This window comes from Rhinolophus ferrumequinum, chromosome 19, assembly GCF_004115265.2.
Source record: "Rhinolophus ferrumequinum isolate MPI-CBG mRhiFer1 chromosome 19, mRhiFer1_v1.p, whole genome shotgun sequence".
Lineage (NCBI taxonomy): Eukaryota > Metazoa > Chordata > Mammalia > Chiroptera > Rhinolophidae > Rhinolophus > Rhinolophus ferrumequinum.
The window spans coordinates 22,799,952-22,824,890 of NC_046302.1; the positions used below are offsets into that span (position 1 = coordinate 22,799,952).

A 24,939-nucleotide genomic window follows, 5' to 3' on the forward strand; every position below is an offset into this window, starting at 1 on the left:
TGTTTTTCCAAAGGGTTCCAGTCTCTTCCATATGGGAAAAACATACTTTTTATTTTCCCAAGTTTGAGTGGTCCCCAGAAAGGGAGATGTGTGTATGTCCATACAGGCGATGTACACGCTTCACTGAGAGGGTGAGGAGAATGTTTATCTGAGGGGGAAGGGCCAATGCTGCCCGGCCAGTGGTAGGGACACAGAGGCAGGGAGAGGATGCTGACTTTGACCCTGTACCCAGCTCATTTCTCTACTCTTGAAGACTCTTTGGGGAGGGATACATACTAACATTAATTTGCATACTCCTCCTAATTACCAGAAATAACTTCAAGTCATAGAGAGAGTCATGCAGGGGCTCCAATACTCCAGGACACTAGGCTGGTCTTGAAAATTAACAGGCAAACCTGACCAACTGGTTGAGGTCTCTGCACAAAATTCTTGGTTTTATGCCTTCTTTCCTTTACCACTCTGCACAATTTACATGAACTCTAAACTCTTGTTACTGGGATCACTTGCTTATAGTTTCTCTCTGTTCGGTCCACAGAATGGTCTGCTTGAGAACACGAGATTTGTTGTCCCTGATGTGGTCTCATCCTAAGTCCTGGACATTATTTTAAGACTTTGCCTCAACCTACTCATCGGCCTCCTGGCCTTCTCCCAACTTCTTCAATATGTCCATGCACAGTCACCTCTTGTCTCTTAGGTGGGTTCTAAATACAAACCCACCTGGTTAGTGTCCCCCTGTCTGCCGCACAGTTCTACAGACCTCTTGTCTTGAGAATTCTGTTCAATGAACACTAGTGAATGACCCAGTCATTATAGGCCATGTACTGTCAATCAGCACTTATAATCTACGCTTGAGGAATTCTAAAACAAAAGTACGCGTATTAATTAACATCCTTTATTCTAGCTATAAACACCTCATGCTTATTTTGTGGGAATGTCGGCTTCACTTTAAGTTCCTGAAAAAAGATAGTCTTAACCATGACCAATAAAGCCCGACAATGATCTTGCCACTACCTCTCCTACCCAACCCTACCCCGTCTTTCACCTCTGCTCACGGCACGGTACCGTTCTGCCTTGGATCACACCAGCTCTTATCGGCTGAAGGCTTTCACCTGTGCTGCTCCATCTGCACAGACTGCTCTTCCCCCTCTTGCTACATGGCTGTGTCCCTCTCAATCGAAGTCTCTGATTAGATCCCGCCTGTTCAGGCACGCCTCCGTAGAAGAGGTCTTCTTTGTTATTGTTTGGCACAGCACCCTGTAATACTCTGCAGAGCATCTAACAAAATCTAAAGCACTACTTTGGTTACTTGACTAACTCTCCTCATTTAGACAGTAAGCCTCTAGAGGTCGGTACCTACTCACCACTGCATATCCAGTGCCTAGAACATAGGATGGATCAATACATTTAATCAAGGAAATAAATATTATCAGAGCTTCCCTTAGCTCTATGTGATGGTAAAGCATCACCTTTGTGAAGGTGATAAGAATATTATAATATACACACACATACTGCATGTATATTTAAGAGTAAAATTTTTGTATATTTAAATCAATATATGCAATACATGATATTATTAGGGAAGTCTGATAATTTGCTATCATCCTCTTACTGTAAAGATGAGGATGAAAAATAGAAATAGCATGATTTGTCTCCCTGGAATGAAGTCATTGCTTAAGGACAGTGAATAGTGCTCTTAAATCCCTTGTACTATAAAGAGTATTATCATACATAGGACATTCAAGCCTCGCATTGAGCTTTCCTAGCACTTGAATCCTTCCAATTCTCAAAACATCTAAATTTACTTTCTATTTCTCAGGATAAAAGGAGGATAAATCAAGGAGACATTTGAAAATTAATAAATAATCACAAACTTATAAAACTGCAGACATAGCTCTGTGTTGCAGTCATTAGAAACGTGCCCCTTTATCTGCCTTCCAACTGTCCTTATTTTTATTCCCAATTAAAAACGTTGTGATCACCACTGTTTGAGTAATAGAGTATCTTCACAACCTCGGGGGTAAACAAAGATTTCTTAGGAGACTAAAAAGTGTTAGTCACAAAAAAGAAAAATAATTTATTGTTTGTTATCAAAATCAAAAATTTCTGCTCATCAAAAGGCACTTTAAGTAAATAGGCAAACCACAAACTGGGAAAATATTTACAATACATATATCTGACAAAGGACTTGTAATGTGGAATACGTGAAGAACTCCTACCATCAGCAATAGACAAGTGATCCAACACAAATGAGAAAACACTTGAACTGACATCTCACCAAAGAAGATCCACAAATGGGCAACAGCACCTCAAAAGGTGATCAACATCATCAGCCACCAGAGACATGCCAATCAAAGCCAGAGATGCCATTTCATACCCACTGTTGCTAAGGATACGGGGCAGCTGGAACTTCCAGTAAGGCTGGTGAACTGTTGGGCAGTTTCTTATAAAGTCAAACATTTACCTTACAATCTAGCAATTGTAACTCCTTGGTCTTTATCCAACAGAAATGAAAACATATATTCACGAACAGACTTGTTGAAGAATTTTCAGAGCGGCCATATTCATACTAGTCCTAAACTAAAAGCAACACAAATGTCAAAAGTAGGATAATGGATGAATAATATATAGTTTAGTTAAACAATGGAATATTACTTAACAATAAAAAAGGAATGAAGTATGGACATATGACACAATCTCAAAAATATTATGGTAAGTGAAGGAGCATTTACAAAGTTTATGCTGTACAATACCATTCAGATGAATTCCAAGTATAGACCAAACTAACCTATGGGATAGAATTAAGAAAGCAGTTGCTTGGACAGTAGGGAAGAGATAAAGAGTTGGGAGGGAAGCGGTGGGATCATGGATTGGAATTTACTGGAAAGGGCCATCAGGGAACTATTTAGGATATGATTCGATATCTTATTTTGGGTGGCTATTATATGTACAATTGTCAAAAGTCACTGGATTGAACACTTAAGATTTGTGTATTTTATTGTATGTAAATTGTACTTCAGTTTTAAAAATTAAGGGATTCTATTTTTTTTTTTTTAAAAAACATTAACACTAAACATTATTCCAAATATTTCTCTACTTTCTAGGCATGAGAAACATTAAAAAAAATTCTGGTTCTATTGAATTTAACATACTTGGCTTGTAATGTATGATGACAACATTAATTTATCCAGTTTCATTCGATTAAGCCTCAATTTATTGCAAAGATCAAAAACATAAAGAATTACCAAGAAAAAAAAAATTCCCAAACAAGAAAACCCCTTGCTGTGAACCAGGATGATTTCAGAGAGGAATGTCATTTCCACAATACACCAGCAAGGGGAGTAGTTACACTTTGAGAAGAATTCTGTCTTCATCACCACTGAATTATTCTATAGGGCACCTTAACGAGACCAAAAATTGACTTTTGGGTGTAGCCACAATGGAAATGACAGATCATTTTAATGCAAGAGAAAAAGATTGGAAACCTTGACCCTCTAGATTACTCTGCACCTCAGAGAGAAGCGGAAAAACACTTGCAGATTAGCTTATTAAAATAATATATTCGTGTAATTCAGGTACCAGGAAAATATGGAAAAGAACAGCTAAATTAAATTAACTGCAGGATGCCAGTTTTTCTTTGTTAATTATCGCCATACAAGAATAATGTGCATCCCCTTCCTGCACAAAAGGAAAAGATCCCAACAACTCCACAAATTATTTTTATGGATGTTGGAATAATAGCATCAGTTTGTGCAGAATTTGCAAGCAATTTGGATACCGAAGTCTGTCTGAGAGCAGGTAAGGCTGGCAAAGGGTACTATTTTTTTAATCCTACAGCATGAGGGCTTTTCAGTTGAGATTGTTAGGCCACAAATCTGAAGGTTTATGTTGCATTCTTTTTTATATCACTTTGTTCATCAATTCTTGTAAGATTTGTAAGGCTTAATTCTCACATAAGCTCAGGAAGGCTGTAGAAAAGTCTCTAACTATCCCTTCCTACAAGCTTCAATAATCCTGGATTTATAGAAAAGAACGCTCTGGCTGTCAATAAGAAGCATGTCCCTCGGCAGGCACAAGAGCAGGACTGCCAGAAGGGACACTTACAGTGACATACTTAGAAGGTAACTGCCCCCTTCACACTCTAACCTTAATAATAACCCTGACCTTGATTCTAATGCCATTAACACCTTCTCAATTCTCTCATTCCCGGGAGAAGCTGAGTGCAGAGGAACTGGCATGGTGAGCCCGGAAAATGCCCCGAGTCCTGTCCAGTGTGGGGCTGGAATCCCCACTTGTACAGAAGCCACATCTGTGACATCTGCAGTGCTCATTAACACGAGATGTGCCTCCCTCTCTTGGAGCCAAATAAGCACAAGGACACTGAGTACACTTACACAATAGTCTCTTCCAAGAATCGTGCAGAGGAGGACACACCTACAACATGCAAAGCTCTAAGGTGTGAGCACAGGTTGTGTGACTGACTCTACACGGGCACCTGAAGTGGTGGCCAGAAGCAACTCTTCCTTTAAAAATCACACACCAGCTGTATCTTTTCCACAGAGTTGGTCCCTTTACTCCAGGAGAGACTGTGCTATCATTATGGGAAAAGGTATTACCCTTGAATGTGTGTACCCTCCACATTGGGGTACGCTCCACATTGCTGGGACGTAAACCCCACCCAAAGATTTTCTTCATGAAAATCTAAGGAACATATTTTGGTTCATTGACTGGAAGAGATGATTTAGAATTACTTCCACTCATGAAATAGAAGGAAAGCATTTTTTTTTTTCAGTCTTTAAAAGTGGAGGCTCAAGGAAGTATACGATCCAGAGTAAGAAGATTCAAGTTTTAGAACTGTCTTGAACCGTTTATCAAGATCCCCAAGTCTGTGATGTTGTAATCTGGACTATATTTTTGCTGGCAAAGATCCATGGGACTCTCCCACATTGAACAGAGGATTTTTAAAGAACAATGAGAAAAATATGTAAATGAAGTACTGCTGTACACATACTCCTCATTTTGAATTTGCCACTGAATGAACATGAGTCTTGTGTTCTTCCACCTAAGTGGGAAATAAGCCAAAAGACTGTCTCCCAAGGGTTACTAAAATTGGTGAGCTATGTAATGGGTAGAAATGAGGTATAAAGAGGAAAACATACAAATAACCCAGAAAGGGGAGATACGCTGATTGAGGGAGGAAACAGAAGGAAAGTGTACCTATGGCTAAAGAAATAAAATGGACAGAAGCTGTCTGTTTGTTTTTAATGAGAGGTGAGTTGCTCTGTCTAGCAGATCTAAAATGAAGATTGTGTGCAAACCCGGTAGGAATGAAATGGTAGTTGTAGAGGGCACTTTGGTCTGGCTGGCATGGCACAAGGTGGTGCAAGCACATTCTAGAAAGGGCTGATGTGCATTTGTGGCCGAGAGGAGAATATTCAGCCTGAAACAGAATCAAGAGAAGCATCATACGGTGATCCCTACCCATGGGGAAGGCAGAGCTGGGGTGTACTTCAGCCCTATGCGGCAGGAGCATAGGGAAGGACCATGTGTTGTGTTATATGTTCTGCAACACTCTACATATCCACAAGTCACCACAGCTGACTGAAAAGAATGTACAGGAAACAAAGTGAATTCTGTGTAATCCCTGCTGATACTCAGAAAAGAGTGGGCTTTGGGAGCTAAGCCTGAGGAGAAAGAAAAAAAGAAAGAAAGTTCGGGGGTTTCCCAACCCCTAATAAGTCTCTGTGGTTATATTTTCACATAAACCTAAAATTTTGTCTGAAGTTGACAGGGTTTTCCTCATGGTTTAAATGTTACTCACGAAAGGTGCTTCTTTCATTATCCTCAAAGATTTGGAGAGTAGCGACCACCTTGTATTTGGTATATCCTTAACGAATAATTACTGAGTGAATGAACCAAGCATATTCCCAAATGAGGAATGTGTTTTACATCAATTAAAATAGGAGTCAATAGTGAGCAAGATATAGTCTATATTCTCTTTACTATAGCCATTTGGCAAATTGAGGATGTGCTCTAGCATTTCAAATCTCCATCTGAGGTCAATTTAGTAACTATCAAGACAGATCTTGGCAGCTCTATCCTGGGGTCCCCAAACTTCGCTAAGCATTTTAAGAGGACACTGTACAATATCCTAGTGGCCACTGAGATAACCCACTTCCACGTGTGGAAGAGGAAGCGTGGTCCCACCTATTGCAACTGGTGAATTCTGTGCTGATAGCATGAGGGACAAATAGCTTGCAGTCTGGCTCCTTTCTACTTGGTACAAATTCCAGTTGTCTATTCCAGAGGAGGTGGAAAACTTTTTTTGCTGCCTCGTGTGCTAGGGAAAAACTAACACTGAGGTGGAAAGAGAGGCTTGTATAGGACGGGGTAGGGACTATGAGCCGAGGGTGGAGGGCCAAGCAGGGGTCTGGTGGGTCTCTGAGCAGTAGCTTGTGGCTGGAGCTTAGCTGATGGGAGAGTATCCGACCTTGGAGACGTGTGGCAACTCAACTCACCGACTTGATAATGACAAGAGCCTTAGGTTTACAGGCTGCTGATCCTGAATAGAAAAGGTAGTATTCTGCCAATCTAGTGTTGAGGCTGGAGTACCAGGTCTCCAAGCTTCTGGGAAATGCAATGGTCAACATTTTCCATTGTTGCCTCCATGGCTTTTAGCTTACGCAACTCCAGATCCTCAAATCATCCATTTTGGCTGCTCTGGAGCTCATAAGGTATGATTGTACATGAAAAGTCATATTTTCAGAATGGGCTCTTGATTCTGCTTGACAACATTTTTATGTGTCCCTTCTTGTTTTCATTCCCCGCTGCAATTCTTTTTTTCCCTCAGAGACAAGCTTCTATTCACACATAACAATCATTTAGCAGCTCCCATCTGTAGAGCACCTTTTTGTGAATACGTTGGACATACCTTATCTTTAATAATTTCAATAACCCGTATAAGTATGTACTGTTATCCCCGTTTTATAGACAAGTACTCAATGAGGTCACTGTATGTGTTCTGGCCACTATGTCAGGCTGGTTCTCAATAGAGAGTGAGTTAGTTTAGAATGTGCTTTCACATACATTATATAGTTCTCCAATCTACGAATTAAATGTGATTATTGCCTCCATTTTACAGAAGATAACACAAGTATAGATAGCTTATGTGATGTTACATCATGCACTGGCAGCTGAGCTGGGATTCAAACTTATGTCCCATTCTGCATTCCATGCTTAACCAAAACAGTATAGTGGAAAGAAAAATTGAAGTTCTCAGACATAATCTCCCTCAAATTTCTTTATATCCACCTTCAAATTTATCTATTTTTAACCCTTCCTCTCCTCTTATCTTAGGGAGCTGATTCAATTCTGTGTTCCTAAAATTTCTCTCAATTGTCCATGAATAATTTTATCTATCCCCATTTCTTCAAATTTCCACTCTCTGCCTCTCCAATTGTTTCCAATCACAAAATAAGGGTATATTTTCTTAGCAATATACCTTTATATATACCAGATACTGCTCATTCCCTCACCCCCTCAGTTCTCTACAACTAATTTTGTCTGCTCTGTTTTTCTTGAGCAATCCATGTAGTACTTCCATATCACCATACTTTTGTTCAATTGATTTGAAATGTCCTTTTCTCTATTTGTAGAAATTTTATTCATTCTTTGAGAATGAGCTCAAATGTTATACCTGCTATTAATGAGCTCAAATGTTATCTCCAACTCTTCCAGTCAGGTTTAAAGGTATGTTCCCTGTGTTCCCAAAGCACTTTGCTCTTAAAGATAACATATCACTTATCACATGAAAAAATGATTTGTCTCCATCTCTGTTTCAACTTATGCGCTCTCAGTACAAAGAAGACAAGAAGAGAATTTTATTTATTTTTACATACCTTGAAGCAATAATCATGGCTCTTCACTAAGTGTTGAATGAATGAATGAATGAATGAATGAATGAATGAATGAATGGTCATTCAGTTACTGTTCCATCTTTTTCAACAAGAAAGTCATGCTCTAATTTGGGGGTTATTTTTTTCTCACCCTAACGCTTCACTCTTATCCTGGGAATTTGTTTCACTTGCTTTGTGAAAATATTGAGTTTTAAATAAAAATAAAAAAATACCTGCTACATGAAATCATAGAAAAGGAAAAGGAGTAATACAAAGTTTTACTTGTAAAAGTAAATACACTATGTCATCTAGGTGATCAATGTTACAGATAAGCATCCGAAAAATTAAAATTTATATTTGTAAATTTTAAAATTAAGATAACAGGGACTGATCTTCTATTAATAAATTCTTATGTTTACATATAACAAAACAGTAAATTTTATTAGATTGGAATAATGAGTTTGGGGAGGTAGAGGAAAAGCTAGCCTGAATTATGGAAGTCAGAATTTATTGAAAGCAATGCAGTTTTATTACTTTCAATACTATGACATGCCAATCAAGTCTGCCTAAGGAGACATCTACTTAATGACATGGATCCTTATTTTATAGAGGAATCTTTGTGCTTAAAGACCATTGTATATATAAAGCCGTGACGACAATTATTCTCTTTAAATAAGTTACAGGTATTCCCTCTATTTCTCTTATCAAATCCATTCCTTACAGACAATACAACGGTAAATTTCACCTCATTCTGGGTCACATTGTCAAAAATTGTATACTAGCAATATCTAAATACTTAGTAAGATTTCACTGTGTTCTTAGAGGAAGACGTTTCTGTAAAATAAAGTCCAATGTCTCAGGGACGAGTTAATTAAATGCTTTTAAAAGAAAAATAGAAAAAATGTAAAGTGTTTCAAATAAGATGAACGTTAATTATTCATTAAGTTAGATATAGCGGAAATCTATCTTCAAAGGCTTTGGTTTCCTTTGTAAATTTCATGAGGGCAAGAATCATAGTTTGCTTGCCTCTCTCCCCCACCCTCCAAGAGTACACCCCAACAGTGCCACCTAGGCTGTGCTTTCTGGTCACAGTTATCGTTGTAAGAACAGGTGTTTAAAAGCGACACTGTGGTTTTCAGATATTCTAGTTGTTGCTCTGCTTATCTGTAAATATCCAAGACTGAAATATTATAGAGCGTTTACTCACTGATTCTGGGTACAGGCTGCAAGTAATTTACTGATCCCCATCCTAGAAAGAAGAGAAAGGAAATTCATATATTAGCATCATACCCAAAGATGTTTAAAAACTTTCTACATAAAGATGTCTCAGAGCCTCTAATATTTGTTTCTGGCAAAGAAAATCATGGGGCGGGAGAGGTTTGTGAAATAGAATATGTCATCCACTGTGGACTAATGAAGGGGTGATGGCTTGGTGTCACTTATTAGGCAACTGGGCAGTACCTTTAAACTTTGCCACGGAAAAGATTGAGCTTTCTGTCTGTTTCCTCTGTGTCAGAGAAATGGAACTGATGAGGTAGGCATAACCACAAAACATCCATCACAAGGAAGAAAATTTTCCTGGATTCTTTGCGATCCACTCCATAACATATCAGTATGTTAATATACAATTATATATCCCACTTAGAATCTCTGAGTACTTGGGCTAGATCTTTGGGTAAAATTGGTGCTTGGGATAGATATGCCATGTGCACTTCCTGGTATGGAGTCTCCAGTGGCCCCACGGTTAGATACCTTAGTTTGCGAAGCTTGGAAGATTAAATGAACTGAAATCTAGGATACAAGAAAAAAGCTATTCTAGCCTCAGAATGAATTAAAAAAATATATGCAAATGCATTTTGGATTTTATTGTCGTGAGTTTCCTGGTATAAGGTATTAGCAGCTCCACATGATTTAGTAATTTCTGCATTTTGAATAAAGGTATTTATAAGTCATTTGTATAGCTCCTCAATAAGTTATAAGTCTTAGAGTACAATTGATCCCCATGGGTTGGAACTTGATATGTAATCCTGTTTCAACCCACTCTGATGTAATTGCAACTCTAAATTTACTTGTCTACCTATGTAACAGTAGCATGATTAAGGTCACATTTTCATGGCTTGCTGATAAGAACATTGTTTAGGCTAGAATCCAAAATCTTCCTCCATACAAAACTGATTTGATCCAGCATATTCCAGTTGTTTAGGTAATCTGACACGTAACCATGGAAGGAAATTAAACTGATGTGGAAAAAATAGCTATTCAAAAAGTCAAATGCAGCTGCTTCCTTATCTCTTAGGATATTCTGGTAAGTTGCTTATTGATTGCATGAGGAATTGTTCTCATCAGGTATTGCTTTTAAGCTCTCTGGCTTATAATGATCAAGTGATTTCCTTGAAAAACGTGGACATGAAAGGCTCTTCTCCCATCTCCATGATCACTGAAATATAAAGGCTGTTCAAGGTCGTCAAACAATTTCTTTTTTTTTTTTTTTTTTACTTATTTTGATAAAAAACATGCGATCTATCCTCTTAACAATTTTTTACATGTACAGTACAGTCTTGTTAACCACAAGCACAGTATTAACCATTAAAGTATTGTCTAGAACTTATTTATTTATCTTGCACGCCAATCTATATCCATTGAGCAGCAATCTCCATTTCCCTCTCCCCAGCCTCTGGAAATCACCATCTGCCAATTTCTTAAGGGTCTCAGGAAACCTGACATTAGGGCATAATCATAAGAGAACACTAAGAGACTGGATACTCTTTCCTGGTCTAAGTTGGCTCTCCACACATCACAGGCTGAAGTATATTGGTTAGACGAATGCATATCTACTACAGTGTATAGTAAACTTATTGAACACAGGAATGCTCCAGGCCTACTCCTCATTATAATTCCCAAGGCTAATTTAGTATCATGTATAAATAGGTATTGAATTAAATTAAATTTTAATACTGACTTTCAAGGGTTACATTAATTATTATTAATTTTAAGGATCTGATAAAAAGACAGGAAAGTACATACCATTTATTTTTGAATTTATGAATTGTCTCCTAAAACCAGCATCCTCTTTCACCTCCCAATAATAGTAAAAGCATGGATAACTCTTTAAAGGTTTTGAAGAGTTAAAGATGCATCTTCTAAGTAATTACTATTCCCAAATATCTTTTCATGTAATGACTACCTAGGATTTGGACTCAGTTGATACAATCAGTATAGACTGACTTCCTTGCTACGTGCTCATGTATTAAATAACTATGAATGTGCTTCCATAGTCAGCTGTGAAAATGACTTTAAACGTCAGCATTTGAGCTTGCTTCACATAACAGAAATTAATTGGGTTTGGCCAGAGCCCCTAAAATAAATAAGAGTTTCCATCTCATATACGGTGTACACATTCATATACTGTGCCTACAAGATTGAATATGGCGTGAAAGGCTTAATTTAGTGGCACAGACAGTCTAAGGAGCATCCCATTATTTTATTCTGAGGCATTTTTGGTGGTAAAACACATTTCACCTGTTGAAACTTGGCATAAGCACCGTACTAAGTGAATAGGTCTAGAGCTCTGATGGGAAATCAATTTTTAAAAAACTAGCATTTCACTGATCCTTTTCTCTGGGTTTGAGAGCTCCATGCAGCATGAATAGTACAGTGAACCAGGCAGAGCTCACACTCAAGTGAGAGAACACAAAGATGGCTCTAATGTACTTTACTCAAAGGAATTCTGGCCACATAATGAAATAAATTGTTTATCATCATCCTTACCTAAAAGAGAATACAATGATAGGAAAAGGTTGGGTAGTTTCCTAAGGCCATGTGGCAGTTTGTTGTTAAAATTGAAATAGGATTACGTTTCCTGAATGGATCGGGTTTTTTTCCCTGCAGCTAAACCTCTCAGGAATGTGATTATCAATATTCTTTTAATTTTACATACAAGTATTCTGGTGCAAAAAAATAAAAAAATGATCACAGTGAAGTTTAGGTCTTTTGTTGTCTAATGTTTGGTTGTTGGATTTGAAAGTTTACCCCAATATTTTCTTTTGAAATATTGATCTGGTCTGACCTTACCTTCTTTTCTCTTTTCTTCTAAAACTACCCAGATGTACAGTATTATATCATTAATAACCACGACAACAGCTAACATGTACTGAAACCTTATTCAATATCAGACATGCTGCTGAGCAATTTGTGGAAACCATATCTAACTTAATATCAGAAGAATTCCATAGGAATATGACCCAGATTTCTGCATATGGAATATAACTATGTTTCCAGTTCTGCACTTTTTTTTGGCGTAAATCATGTCCATAATCATCATCTATCTTTCCTAGTTTCAGTTCCATTAAAGTGGATACAGAAATTAAAGACACAGTAGAATCCTTTTATATTTGTTTTGAGTTCTTTCCTAATATTTTACCACAATATTTCCACATCTAATTTTGTTTCATTTTATTTTTAGTAACTCAACTTTACTGAGTCTTTCCAAAACATTATCATAGAAATAGCAATTATTTTATGTGTCCATATGTCATTGGTTTACATAGTTTACAATGGAATTGAATAATTATATGAAAAGTACAACTGGCACAGCAGGTTTGGGGACAAATACAGCTGACTCTTGGTCCACATACATCCTCACAGGTGGGGTCAAAAATTTACAGGTGGGCTAGAGGGACAGCAGGTGAGGCGCTGGTGGTGAGCCTGCTGTGAAAATCAGTCACAATTCTCTCTATATCTAGGGAATAGAGAGAATTGCTTAATCAGGGAAATAATTTAAGAGGAGGCCAGTTAAAAGAACTTCTGTTGTATTTGATACTTTGTGTATGCATTACTTTGATACTTTAATTGTGTATTCAACTTTGATAAAATTAAATTTTTTTTTTTTTTTTTAATGGAAAGGCTGAAGGGTCTGAGTTTAGGTATCTTGCCCAAGATTATAAACTAGAGGTTAAACTAGGGTTTGGCTCCAGAATTCAACTTCCAAATCTAGCACCCAACTAGTCTTTCCATCCATTCCATGAGCCTCAGGACAGAGATTAAAATGGGAGGTTGGGTGGGCTGCTGCCACCCAGGAAGGCGACATAAGACAGTTCAAGAGTGGTCAGCAAAAGAAGGCAGTAACAGAAGAGAGAAGAAGCCAGAAGTGATGAAATAGTCTTAGAAATTTGCAAAAGAAAAACCCTGTATATGTGGTTTTCTTTAATTAACCCAAGTATTTCTTGACTTTGGGCCTCACTGATTCAAAACAAAAGGAGTTTCAGCAAAAGGGATTTCAACAAACAAATCTGGCCAGTTGATAATGCCAACTACTTTTTGGAACCAATTTTTGCAACTCTGAAATTGAAGAAGCCCTGAAAGGTCATCACTCCTCCCCAGCAAACAAGAAACATCACAGAAGAACCTCTGACCCAATGGTACCCTGGGGAGCCAGGCATAGAAGCAAGCTTAGCAGAAATCTGTGATAACAAATAATAATTAAAATGAAGTCATTTACGTCTCATCATCCACTTCCTTCTAATCCTTGGGTTTCACAGGTTCTATTTCTGTCAAGTCTTTCTTTGAGTAAGACTTCTTAAGCACTAGTTTTGAAGACATTCCTAGCTTCCTAGAAGACATGATTTTATAGTAGCTGTTTTAAAATGTCTCAGAATGGATCATGATATTTTTTCATTAAGTAGTAATGATTTCAGTTTATGTTAAATGTTTTCTATGTTTCTGTTCTTGGAATTTTCCAAATTACATCCTTCAAGAAGAAAATTAGAAAGGTATCAAGATTTCTATGACTTCATAAGGAATTCATAAAAAGGTGAAGATCTCAAATGGCTATGCCTTCAATAAAATTATATTAAATTGTGCAAAATGTTTGTATATGGGACATCAGTTTTATACACTTTCAAGAATAGCTATTTTAATTTTAACTGATCTGGTTTAATAATAATTACTGCAATCATTTGGCTAAAAACATGGTTGAGATTTAAAGCCTCCTTCATAGAAAACATTATCTCATTTCAATATCTTTTTGGAAACAATATAATAAGCAATGGATTAATTATTTAATTAACATGCATACAAATGTAAGGAGCTTATGAGTAAACTGCTTACTTCATTTTCTAAAGATTGCAAAATTAATCAGCTAAAAAGAAATACACATGGAAAAGAGAGAAACAGGATGTGATCCAGAGTCGGTATTTGTATGGAGAGCTCCTTTTCACGGAGACGTGCTCTAGCTGACGCAGCTTCTGTGCTCTTCTGTGCTCCTTGTGCAGGGAAATACAGCATGTTAGAGCATGTGTTGTATAAGAGAGAGTACAAATTGAACCATATCCAGGGAGGCACTGAGAGACTGGACCTGTGACAGCCTGTGAAGTGAGAACAGCACTGGAATGGGCCGGGACTGATGCTATAGCTATCTCAGAGGAAACCCATGATCTCAGCTTCACTGAGCCCTGATTCCCTCTCCTACAAAAGTCTTAATGTCCATTTTGGCTTTGAGATTCTAGGAAACGGGGCAAAAAAAATAAAGCAGGACTTCATCATTATGCAGTCACCACATTTTTCCTATTTATGTTGTATTTAATCACCCCCGCCCCGTAAGTGTGGTCCTCTGTGTCACCTTATTTGCTCCTCACAGCTGTTCTCGTGGGCTTACTACTTGCTGGGATGTAAACCTGCCTTACTCTTGCCATAGCATCTCCTCAAAACTTTCGCCTTCTCTCATTTCTTTAACTCCCACCTATACATTCCCTTATACATACACATCCTTAGCTTTGGCTTCTCCCGCACTTCATTTCTGTTTCTCCAAATTCTAGCCTCCACATGGGTGTTCTATTGTGGATCAAATGCAACTAGACTCGAATGAAACTTGTAATCTTTTCCCCCAAACCAGCCATCCCTCTGAAGTGCTCATGTGTGTCTATTATACGGACTTCTTCCTGCCAGTCAGGCTGGCTACTTGACATCCCACCCCGCCACTCCCCACCCCCGCCCCCAATCTCCTCTCTGCACCTGTTTCCAGACAGTCATGTTTCGACCTTTACTTTCTGTCTCATACCCATTCTTCTTTTTTTACCCCCAGCCCCATCATCCCTGCTAAGGTCCATAGCACATGAAAGCTTAGACTATTGCAATTATCTCCAAAATGGGCTCCCTGATTTTAGTTTCCATCATGATGTTAATTTACCAAATTGATTGTTTAAAAAATTGCTTTGCCCAGGCTAACCTTTTTTTTTTTTTTTTTTTACTGGATCCAATAAAAAGTGAAGTTTTTATTTGCATGTGTGCCATTAGATATAGCTTTAATGCCAGGAAAACAGGAGGTGCTTTTAAAGTGGTATTTGGAAATAAGCCATCTGAGAGAGATGAATAGCAGTGCTTTTTTTATTCTCTGCCCCTTTTCTTTTTCACCGTTTATGCACGCCTGTGTGTTCCCAGCACCTTGCACAGGTACATAGCACATGGTAGGTGCTCAGAGACATCTGAATGAATGAAAGGATGGCTTTGAGCAGGTCCTTCTTTCTCTCCTGTTCCCCTCTCCCTCCAGTTCCTCAGCCTGCCATTTGTTCGTTTCTTCATCCATTTGTTCATTCATTCAACATACATTATTCCTTCTGTGCCAGTTTGGGCCAGTGGTAGAGAATGGGATGAATGGTAGAGAATGAGTTGAGGCTGAGAGGCATGGCCAGATTGCTCCTTCTTCTTAAATACACACTTTGTCCTTTATTTTGGGAAATTGATTTCTAAGCTAGCAGCACTAACATCATCCTCTTGAAAGTTGCCTTCTTCCACCTGCTTTGATGGAAGGAAGTGGCTTCTCTTACGGCGAGGGAGGATGGCAAAGGCAGTAGGGGTGAAGACACTTCAGCTTGTTGGTTACCCATGCTAATCTTCTCCTCAAACCCTTTATTACAAAATCCTGTCTAACTCTGCATTCAACACTCACTAAAATATGATGCTTGCTTACCTGGGTAACTCAGAACCTTCCTATACAAATTCTAAAAGTCCCTTAAATAGGCCACACCCATTTTTAGTCTCAAGTCTGAAATAGCCAATCCCTTCCTTCTGTTCGAAGACATCCCTTTCCTTCTTGAAGATCTAACCTTGGTGACTTCATCGCTCCATGTTCAGAGCAACAGTCTTCTGAACTATATTGTGTTTCACCAAAAATAAGACCTAGCTGGACAATCAGCTCTAATGTGTCTTTTGGAACAAAAATTAATATAAGACCTGGTATTATTTTACTATAATACAAGACCGGGTCTTTATAATATAATATAATATAATATAATATAATATAATATAATATAATATAATATAATATAATATAATACCAGGTCTTATATTAATTTTTGCTCCAGAAGACTCATTAGAGCTGATTGTCCAGCTAGGTCTTATTTTTGGGGAAACACAAACAAAATATTTGGGAGGCTCATTTGGGAGGCAGGCAAAGTCCAGAAGCAAACAGAGTGCCAGGCTGAGCCCCTTACATACTCTTATATTATATAAAATAACTCATTTGTTCCTTGACCTTATCAGGCAAGTACAATCACTACTCCTACTTTACAGGTGAGTGTGGCTCACAGAGGTTCCTTGCTTAGCTCTCAAAGTTGCCAAGTGCTGGATCTAAACTCAGGTGGCCTGACCATAGAATCCTTTACACCACCACCTATAGCATATTCTGTTGTTATATAAATCCTTTGTGTCAGCTGTGTCTACCACATGCAAGCTCATTATGAGAAAGCACTTTATCTCTGATCTTTCTGTACCTCTGACTAGCACACAGAGACACTGAGTAGGAACAACCTAAGAGGTAAAAGAAGCAAGTTTAGCAGTTGGAACAATGGCAAACCTCAGTTATTGTCTGCCATGCTTAAAACACACAAAACACACACTTTTCTTCTTGATCTTTTCTATGTTAATTTAAAAGTGTTGGCTACATATTTCATGGATCAGAAAAAGAGGTAATATTAATAATAAAAATATCTTACATATTTCCACAGTTCAGAATGTGGGCCAGACAATGAAAAAAGCTTTTTCAATGTTATAGTCTCCCTTTCTTGCTTTCTTCCTTCTTTCCTTTTGTCATTCTCTTAACAAATATTTGTTTTATGCATACTACATGCCAGAAAAGCAAACCTCTGGGTGTGTTATTAACATTTCTAACCTAGATGCTAAAAGACAGAGACAGTAATATAAAGCAATACCAAAAGCAATAAAAAGATTGCCAATATTTATTTGTGAACATACCATGAGCTAGGTAGGCATTAGGCCTATGGCTGAATCGGTATTATCTCACTCAATCCTCATAATAACTCTATGAGATAATACTATTATTATCTCCACTTTACACGTAAGGGGAGTATGTTGAGAGGTTAAGGTTGTATACTTCCTAAGGGACAGAGCTGGGAACCAGCCCTGGTAGTTTGAGACTACAGCTTGCACTCTTTACCATTATACTGGACTTCCTGCAGGGGTAGATTCAGCTACACGGTATACAGAGGGGTGTAAAATTGGTTTCATTTCCTCTGAAAAGAGTCCCATAAATAGCATCAGAGTACAACAGGAAAGCACCCAATATTATCATAGACTTTACCCAAAAGCATGTATGCGACTTTTAAGTTACACTATCACAGCTTTGTCCAATTCATTTGTAAAATGAAAAATTAGCACCAGATGATCTCCAGAGTTCCTCCCAGACATGGACCTTCTATTGTTCTGAAGAGGCAGATGTGGGGCAGTGAAATTTCACCATTCTGAAGTCAGAAGAACTAGGTTTATTTTAACAGCCAGTACCCTCCTTGCAGCCTGTTACAATGGTCTGCATCTGTCACTTCCGGTTTGTCTTCTGCTGACCTCAACTGCCTGGAAGACAATTGCCGAACCCAAATATCATCTGGAAATATAATGATCTACTCTCTTAACAAATTTTTAAGTGTACAATACATTATTGTTAACTGTGGGTACAAATGTTGTACAACAGATCTTTAGAGCATCTAACAATTGAGTTCGCTAACTTGTTGCAATGATGTTGCTAAAGTTTTTTGATATCAGAGGGATTATTTATTATGAATTTATACCAACTGGACAAACAGTTAACCAAGTTTACTATTTGGAAGTGCTGGAAAGGCTGCGTGAAAAAGTTAGACGACCTGAACTTTTCGCCAACAATGCATGGCTCTTGCATCACAACCATGCACCAGCTCAACAGCACTGTCTGTGAGGGAGTTTTTAGCCAGTAAACAAATCACTGTATTGGAACACCCTCCCTACTCACCTGATCTAGCCCCCAATGACTTCTTTCTTTACCCAAAGATAAAGGAAATATTGAAAGGAAGACATTTTGATGACATTCAAGACATCAAGGGTAATACGATGAAAACTCTGATGGCCATTCCAGAAAAAGAGTTCCAAAATTACTTTGAAGGGTGAACTAGGCACTGGCATCAGTGCATAGCTTCCCAAGGGGAGTACTTCGAAGCTGATCATAGTGATATTCAGCAATGAGGTGTGTAGCACTTTTCCTAGGATGAGTTTGCAAACTTAATTGTCAGACATTGATCTTGCTTGACTTAATTCATCTTCCTTGCCTGAAACTTTATGCCCATTGATTAGTAACTCCCATTTCTTTCTCCTCTCAGCCCTCGCAACCACCATTCCACTCTGAGTCTATGACTTTGACTACATTGGATACCTGGTATAAGTGGAATCATGTAGTATTTGTCTTTCTGTGCCTGGCTTATTCACTTAGTACAGTGTCCTCAAGGTTCATCTATGTTGTATAATTGCCTTTTTTTTTTTAAGGCTGAATAGTATTCTCTTCTACAATTATACCATATTTTATTTATCCATTCATCTGTCAGTGGCCATTTAGGTTGTTTCCACATCTTTGCAATTGTGAATAGTGATGCAATGAACACAGGACAGCAAATACCTCCTTGAGATCCTGATTTCAATTCTTTTGGATAAATACCCAGAAGTAGGATTGCTGGACCTTATGGTAGTTCTATTTTTAGAACCTCCATACTGTTTTTCCATAGTGGCTGCCCCATTTTGCAGTAACCACCCTGTATTTGGTATGCAACTACCCAAGTGTTCAAGATCAAAGCCTCCATTTCCGAATTCTCTATCATCCTGTTCTATGGCTGTAGGTTTTTCTCTTTGGATATGAGACTTGCACTCACTTCCCATAGTGCCTTGTTGTACGTTCTGGCTGAGTAGGAGCTCTGCCAATAGAATAACATGCCTGATTTGGAAGGGTATTCACATTATTCACCCCCTTCTCTGCATTTCCGGATTGCTTAGCTAACCAGCATGTACCACCGTCAAGCTTTCCCTTCCCATCTGAAATACAGTCTTTATGTGTTCGCACTACAAGCTCTTTCTGAGTAATCTCATCCACTTGGTTGGCTTCGATGATAGCTATGTTTACACAGGTAACTCCCAAATCTCGCTAAACTCTGTCTCTCCTTTGAGTTCCAGACTCAAACTGAGAACATGCTCAGTGCACAGGGCCTTAGGTGTTCCCTGAGCCCGAAGACTGTGCCTATTTAAATACGAAGTCCTTCTCTTCTCTTCCAATTGTGCTTCTCCTCCAGCGCACCCTGTCAAGGACTGGCACCACTCAGTCATTCAAATCAGGGGCCTCGGAATGCCTCTCGCACCCCCTCACAGCTCACTTGTCATCCATAACCGCGTCCTCTTTACTCTTTCTTCAAACTTTTCTCAAATCTACCCCTTTCCCTCATCCCCACATTCCTGGTTCAGGCCGTTATTATTTCTCACCTAGATCATTGCAATAGAGATCCAAGAAGCATCTTCACCTGGGAAGGTAATAGTCATTTCAAATTTAACGTATCCAAAATAGAAATCTACTTTTATCCTCAGCCCCCAAAATTGGTGCTCTTATGTTAGGCTACATGACAGCTAATAGTATTATTCACCGATCTGCTCAAGCCAAAAACCTAGTCGTCCTTTATCACTCTGTTCTTATTCACTCACATTCAATCTATCAGCATTTGCTGTCATTTCTACCTCAAAAATACATCCTAAATCTGATAGGGTCTCATTATTTCTACCGAAATCACCCTGGTCCAAGTCACTTCATTTTTCTCCTGGTTTACCTGAACAGCTCTCTAAATGGTCTCCCTGTCTCTACTATTTTTCTAGAATCCCTCCCCACTAGAGTTAAAATTTTCATTTCCTTGCTTAAAAAATTTTCATTTTCTTGCTTAAAATTCTCCAATGATTTTCTATTGTAATTATCAGAAAATATAAACTATCACAGTGTACACAGCCTCATATAAGCTGGATGCTGTCTATGTATTCACTCTTAATCATCATGCTTAAGCCAGTTGGACTTTCTTTCTGGTTTCTTCAATCCACTAATCTTGTCCTGCCTCAGGGCCTTTGCACTTGCCATTCCCTCTTCTCTCAGATTTTTCTCGTGGCTGATTCCTTTGCATCATTCATGACTCAGTTCAAATACTACCTTCTCAGAGAGGTCTTCCCTTAGTTCTCTAGCTAAAGGGGCACTCCATGTATAACTCCCCAGTATTTAATTTTATCTCTTTTGACAAGATAACGAACAACTGAAAATAGAAAAAATATGTGCTTACTGAAGCAGGCTATTTAAAATTGGGAAAACAAGTTAAATGTTTAAAATAAAATTGCTGCATATCATATATCATGTATCTAAATTCACGTGCAGAATTCAAAAGTGCATATAGTTCATGGCAGTGTAACAGTGTATATGGTATAATTTTGAATGTGGATTAAGTATAAACACTGGATGATTCAAATTGGTGTAAAGAGAGTAAGTAGCATTGGCTAGTCTGAAGAGAAACAGAAGAAGCAGGAATCCTCCTTTGTAGGCAAGTTCCCAAAGCTGAGGATGATCAAAACTCTACCTCTCCTTTCTTTCCAATTTCAGGGGAGAAAGAAGAGGAATAGAAAGTAAAACAAACAAACAAACAAAACCTTTGTCTCTCCTTTGCTTTCCTCAATTGTCTGGAAGACACAGTGATTACTCGGTCCAACAACAGTTTCTGGAAATAAAATGTGTCCCAGAGTTACTTTACAGGGTACGCATAGAAGGAAAAACAAAGGCACAGCTGCCATGGATTTTTCTTTTTCTCTAACATTTTATTATAAAAATTTTCAAACATACAGAAAAATGGAAAAAAGTTTCATTTCTTAAGATCACATTTCTCCCTACTTCAGATGTAGCACAGTGGTCTCAAAATTCTCCAGCTGCTGGGTGGGACCATTATATTCTAAACCTCTAATTGCCTGAGCAAAGGACTGCATCATCGCATGCTCAGTTTTGGCATTTTGGTCACCTGATTAGTGTAATTCCCCCTGCAGCTAGTCAATCCTTCCTGCTAGATACAACTTGACTATTTTCTTTTATTTATTTTAAATTTTGTTATATTGTGATAAGAAATCTTCATATGAGATCTATCTTCTTAACAAAATTTTAAGTGTACAAGAGGTATGATTGTGAACATTAGGTACAATGTTGCACAGAAGATCTCTAGAAATTACCAGGGGCTGTGGGAGGGGGATGGGGAATTGATAAACAGCTGCGTTCCTTTTGTTGGAAGGAACTCTGAACTGAGTTTCGTCTTTAAGTCATCCACCTCAGTGCTCTGGGGAAGACCTACGTGCTTCAGGGACACATTGATTCTCTGTCCTTTAGCTCAGCCCTTTATCAAAGAATACTGAGTAGAGCACCATTTAGAATACTGAACTATACTGTATTATCCTATTAATACTTAACACAAGTTCTGAAGTCAAATGGTTACAAAAAAGTCTAAATTAGTTTTATCTTAGCCTTGGTGTTTACATTTGTATCAGCAAAAATGAACTGGAAAGTTCAATCACATCTGCCATCTTGTATGCAAATCTTATTTTTCACCCAGAACAGAGATCTTCCATTGACATTATCTCATGAGTGACAATGTTAATTTTGATAATTTACTAGTAGAAAGAGTATGGTGCCTAAGTTACATTGTACTGATGGTCTTTGGAGAGAAAAGATAAAAAAGACAAGCTAATCCGAGGCCTCTGTTGGCTTTATCTATTTCTGCCACCGATTATTATAAAATATTTAAACCAAGTAATGATGAAATCCATTGTTCAGGCCATTTAGTTTGTTTGCTTGATTTTTTACAATCTCTCAAAGACATTGACTACTGCCAACTTTAAATGCTGCCTGAAAAGTTCAGTGAAATTCAAACACTGCAACTATACTTAGAATACTAAGAATAGGATATTATAAGTACTTGAATGTGAACCAGGAGCTAATCTAGATGGGTTAGGAAGTTGTTATTTAAAGACTTTTGCTAGGACGTTAAAAAATATTTAATTGATTATCTCTCTTTATTTTCTTCTTCGTGTGGAGAAAAAAACTGATTTTTTTTCTTGTTTTCTCAGTAAACCCCAGAAGGGTAAATTAAATTCTAGGAATGAATTTACATTCTACCTCTTAAAAAGTATTCTGTGCATTTGCATCAAGTTAAATAAAGAAGATGCTAACTTTCTAATATATTCAGCAATTAAAAATATCATAATAAAACATATAGTCATCACCCTTTATGTGTAGGGTATTTCAGACCAAAAATTTTTTTAGCTAACCCACTGAAACAATTTTAATGTTGTCATTTTATTAATATTAAAAAATAACAACCATCGTTACATATGAATTAGTGTAAGTTACATATTTTGAATATGAGAATTTTTTTGCGTTTTTACTTTGTAGCAGTGATTCTACAAACATGTTGATTAAGGATACTTTGAATGCTACAGGGTGAATTTTTCATAAATGCCCTTATAATTCCCAGGAAGTCAACGCACAGCTGTCCTCCTAGCACACAATGACCACTACTGTTCACCCGCTGATGCTGAGAAGTCTTGGCTAACAGCAAACACTGGCAAGACATGCAAACACTTTTTACATTCACTTTGCAATTAAAAAAAAAAAATTGAACACTTCTTGACATAGAGAAATTGTCCTTCATATCCTATTATTTTCTAAAACTTAGAGGCCTCTATATTAATGGCAAATGAGTTACTCATAAATGTGGTTGATTGCAATTAAAAGACATGAAACAGTTATGTTTAAAGTGTGAGATAAATGTTAATGACATCCTGCCATCTCTTTTCAGTCCAATCTTCCACATTTCTTCTAAATGTAGACTCCCATTTCCAATAGCACATGGGTATGTGGGAGAGTCATTCTTTATGCACATAATATTCTGTCCTTGTATCTACACACACAGTTTTAAAAATAACGGCAGAATACTGAAAATCAACAAGTGCAATAAAAACAGAATTATCAAAGACACACAGTGATTTTTGTTCTTTGTTTTTAATGTTGCAGTGACACTGAGAAGGTTATATTCATTATCTGTTCAGGCAAATAGACTCAACCCAAGGTAATCAAGATTCATCAATTGGCATCTGAAGACAAAACTCAGAAAATACCATCCGACTCTCCACTTGCCCTAAACAATCAAATCCAAGAAATTATTCTTTTTTTTATATGTTTGAGATGTCTCTCCATCTTAAATATACCTCTGGTGCTTTGATCTTGCCTCATAGTAGTAATAAATACTCAATTAATACGTTTTAAACAAATGAATGGATAAATGAATGACTTCGATTCCAACTTGAACTAGGGTGCTGAGATTTATATGCAGAATTAATAAAGTTTGCACTTTAGTTTATGGATAAGGAAGTGCTCATGGCCCTGAGTTCGTTCAAGATAATCCTCTGCGCTTCTTCGAATGCACTGCCTCGGGTGTTTATGTATGTATGTTCCCATTTCTCCGGTTCTCTTGTGTCCTATCATTACAGTCCTCTCCTATTATTCTTAGTGACTTCTTTCCTTAGGAGACCCCCAAAGCCATTTTTTGTGTCTGATGATTTAACAAAGCCACTTATGCCTTTGTTGAACCAACATTTATTGAGGGTCTGCTCCTTCCAGACCCTTGGGAGGTACAAGGGACAAAACAGAACCACACAAACAACTTCTGTCTTTGTTTTCACTACCTTTTTTTCATTTCATTCAAAATATAACTCAGAAACCAAGCAAATAGAACTTACAAGGACCGCAGTCTCTGAAAAGGCATTCCAGGACGAGGCATGCTGCTGGTACAGGCTCACTCAATGTCATGACAGTGTCTGGCAAATGGTGAGCGTTCAATAGATGGTTGCTGAACAAATTTAGTTGATCATCCAACAGATGCATGTTGAACACTTACTACATACACCAGGTACTAGGTTGTGGTGGTAAACAAGTGATTCCCAGTTCCATGGCCTCAGAAATATCACAGACTAGAGAAACACGTCCAGTAGAACATCTGGCGATATGGAAATCTTCACCTCTGCACTGTCTATTATGGTCGCCTCTGGCCACATGTTGCTGTTAAGGACTTGGTATGCAGCTAGTGCAACTTAGAAACTCATTTTTAATTTTAATTAACTTAAATTTTAATTCAGAAACTGAAGCAGTGTACAATATTTTTCCATTAAACATAACTTTATTGTTTTGGTAGGACTGCATTTTTCTTTAACTGTTATAGCATGTACTCTATTAATTTTTATTGTAATGTACATACATGTCTGGTATATGCATCATTTCTAGCATCTCAGTTATAATTTTTTATACCGATAAATGTTGAAATGATAATACGTATTTTTAATATACTGGGTTAGATAACATAATTAAATTAATCACATCTATTTCTTTTTAGTTTTTACAATGTGGCTACTCAAAAATTTAAATTTACATATATGGCTTGCATTATATTTCTATTGGATATGTCTGATTTAGAAAAAAGCAAGACAGAGGAAAAATATTTATGAAATCTGGAGAATCTTGCAAATGTAATCATTCTTTCTAAGTTAAAACCTTGTAAGATAAAATATCATTCAGCAATTTCACTTCTCGGTACATACTCAAAAAAATTAAAAGCAGTGTCTTAAAGAGATATTTGTATACCCATTTTCATAGCAACATTATTCATAACAGCCAAAAGGTGGAAGT

General features: G+C 37.6%; 1 protein-coding gene across 3 annotated transcripts in view; it reads right to left on the minus strand.

Annotated features, from left to right (window-relative positions):
* The window catches only part of CHST9 (carbohydrate sulfotransferase 9), a 247,558-nt gene that overhangs the window by 98,320 nt on the left and 124,299 nt on the right, over positions 1–24,939 (minus strand). For 2 of the 3 annotated variants that reach the window (XM_033087656.1, XM_033087652.1), the window contains one exon: positions 9,100–9,141. The exons of the other annotated variant lie outside the window; for it this stretch is intronic. In XM_033087656.1, the coding sequence (XP_032943547.1) occupies positions 9,100–9,141 (42 nt within the window). The remainder of the gene's footprint in view (positions 1–9,099; positions 9,142–24,939) is intronic. 3 annotated transcript variants of the gene reach the window in all.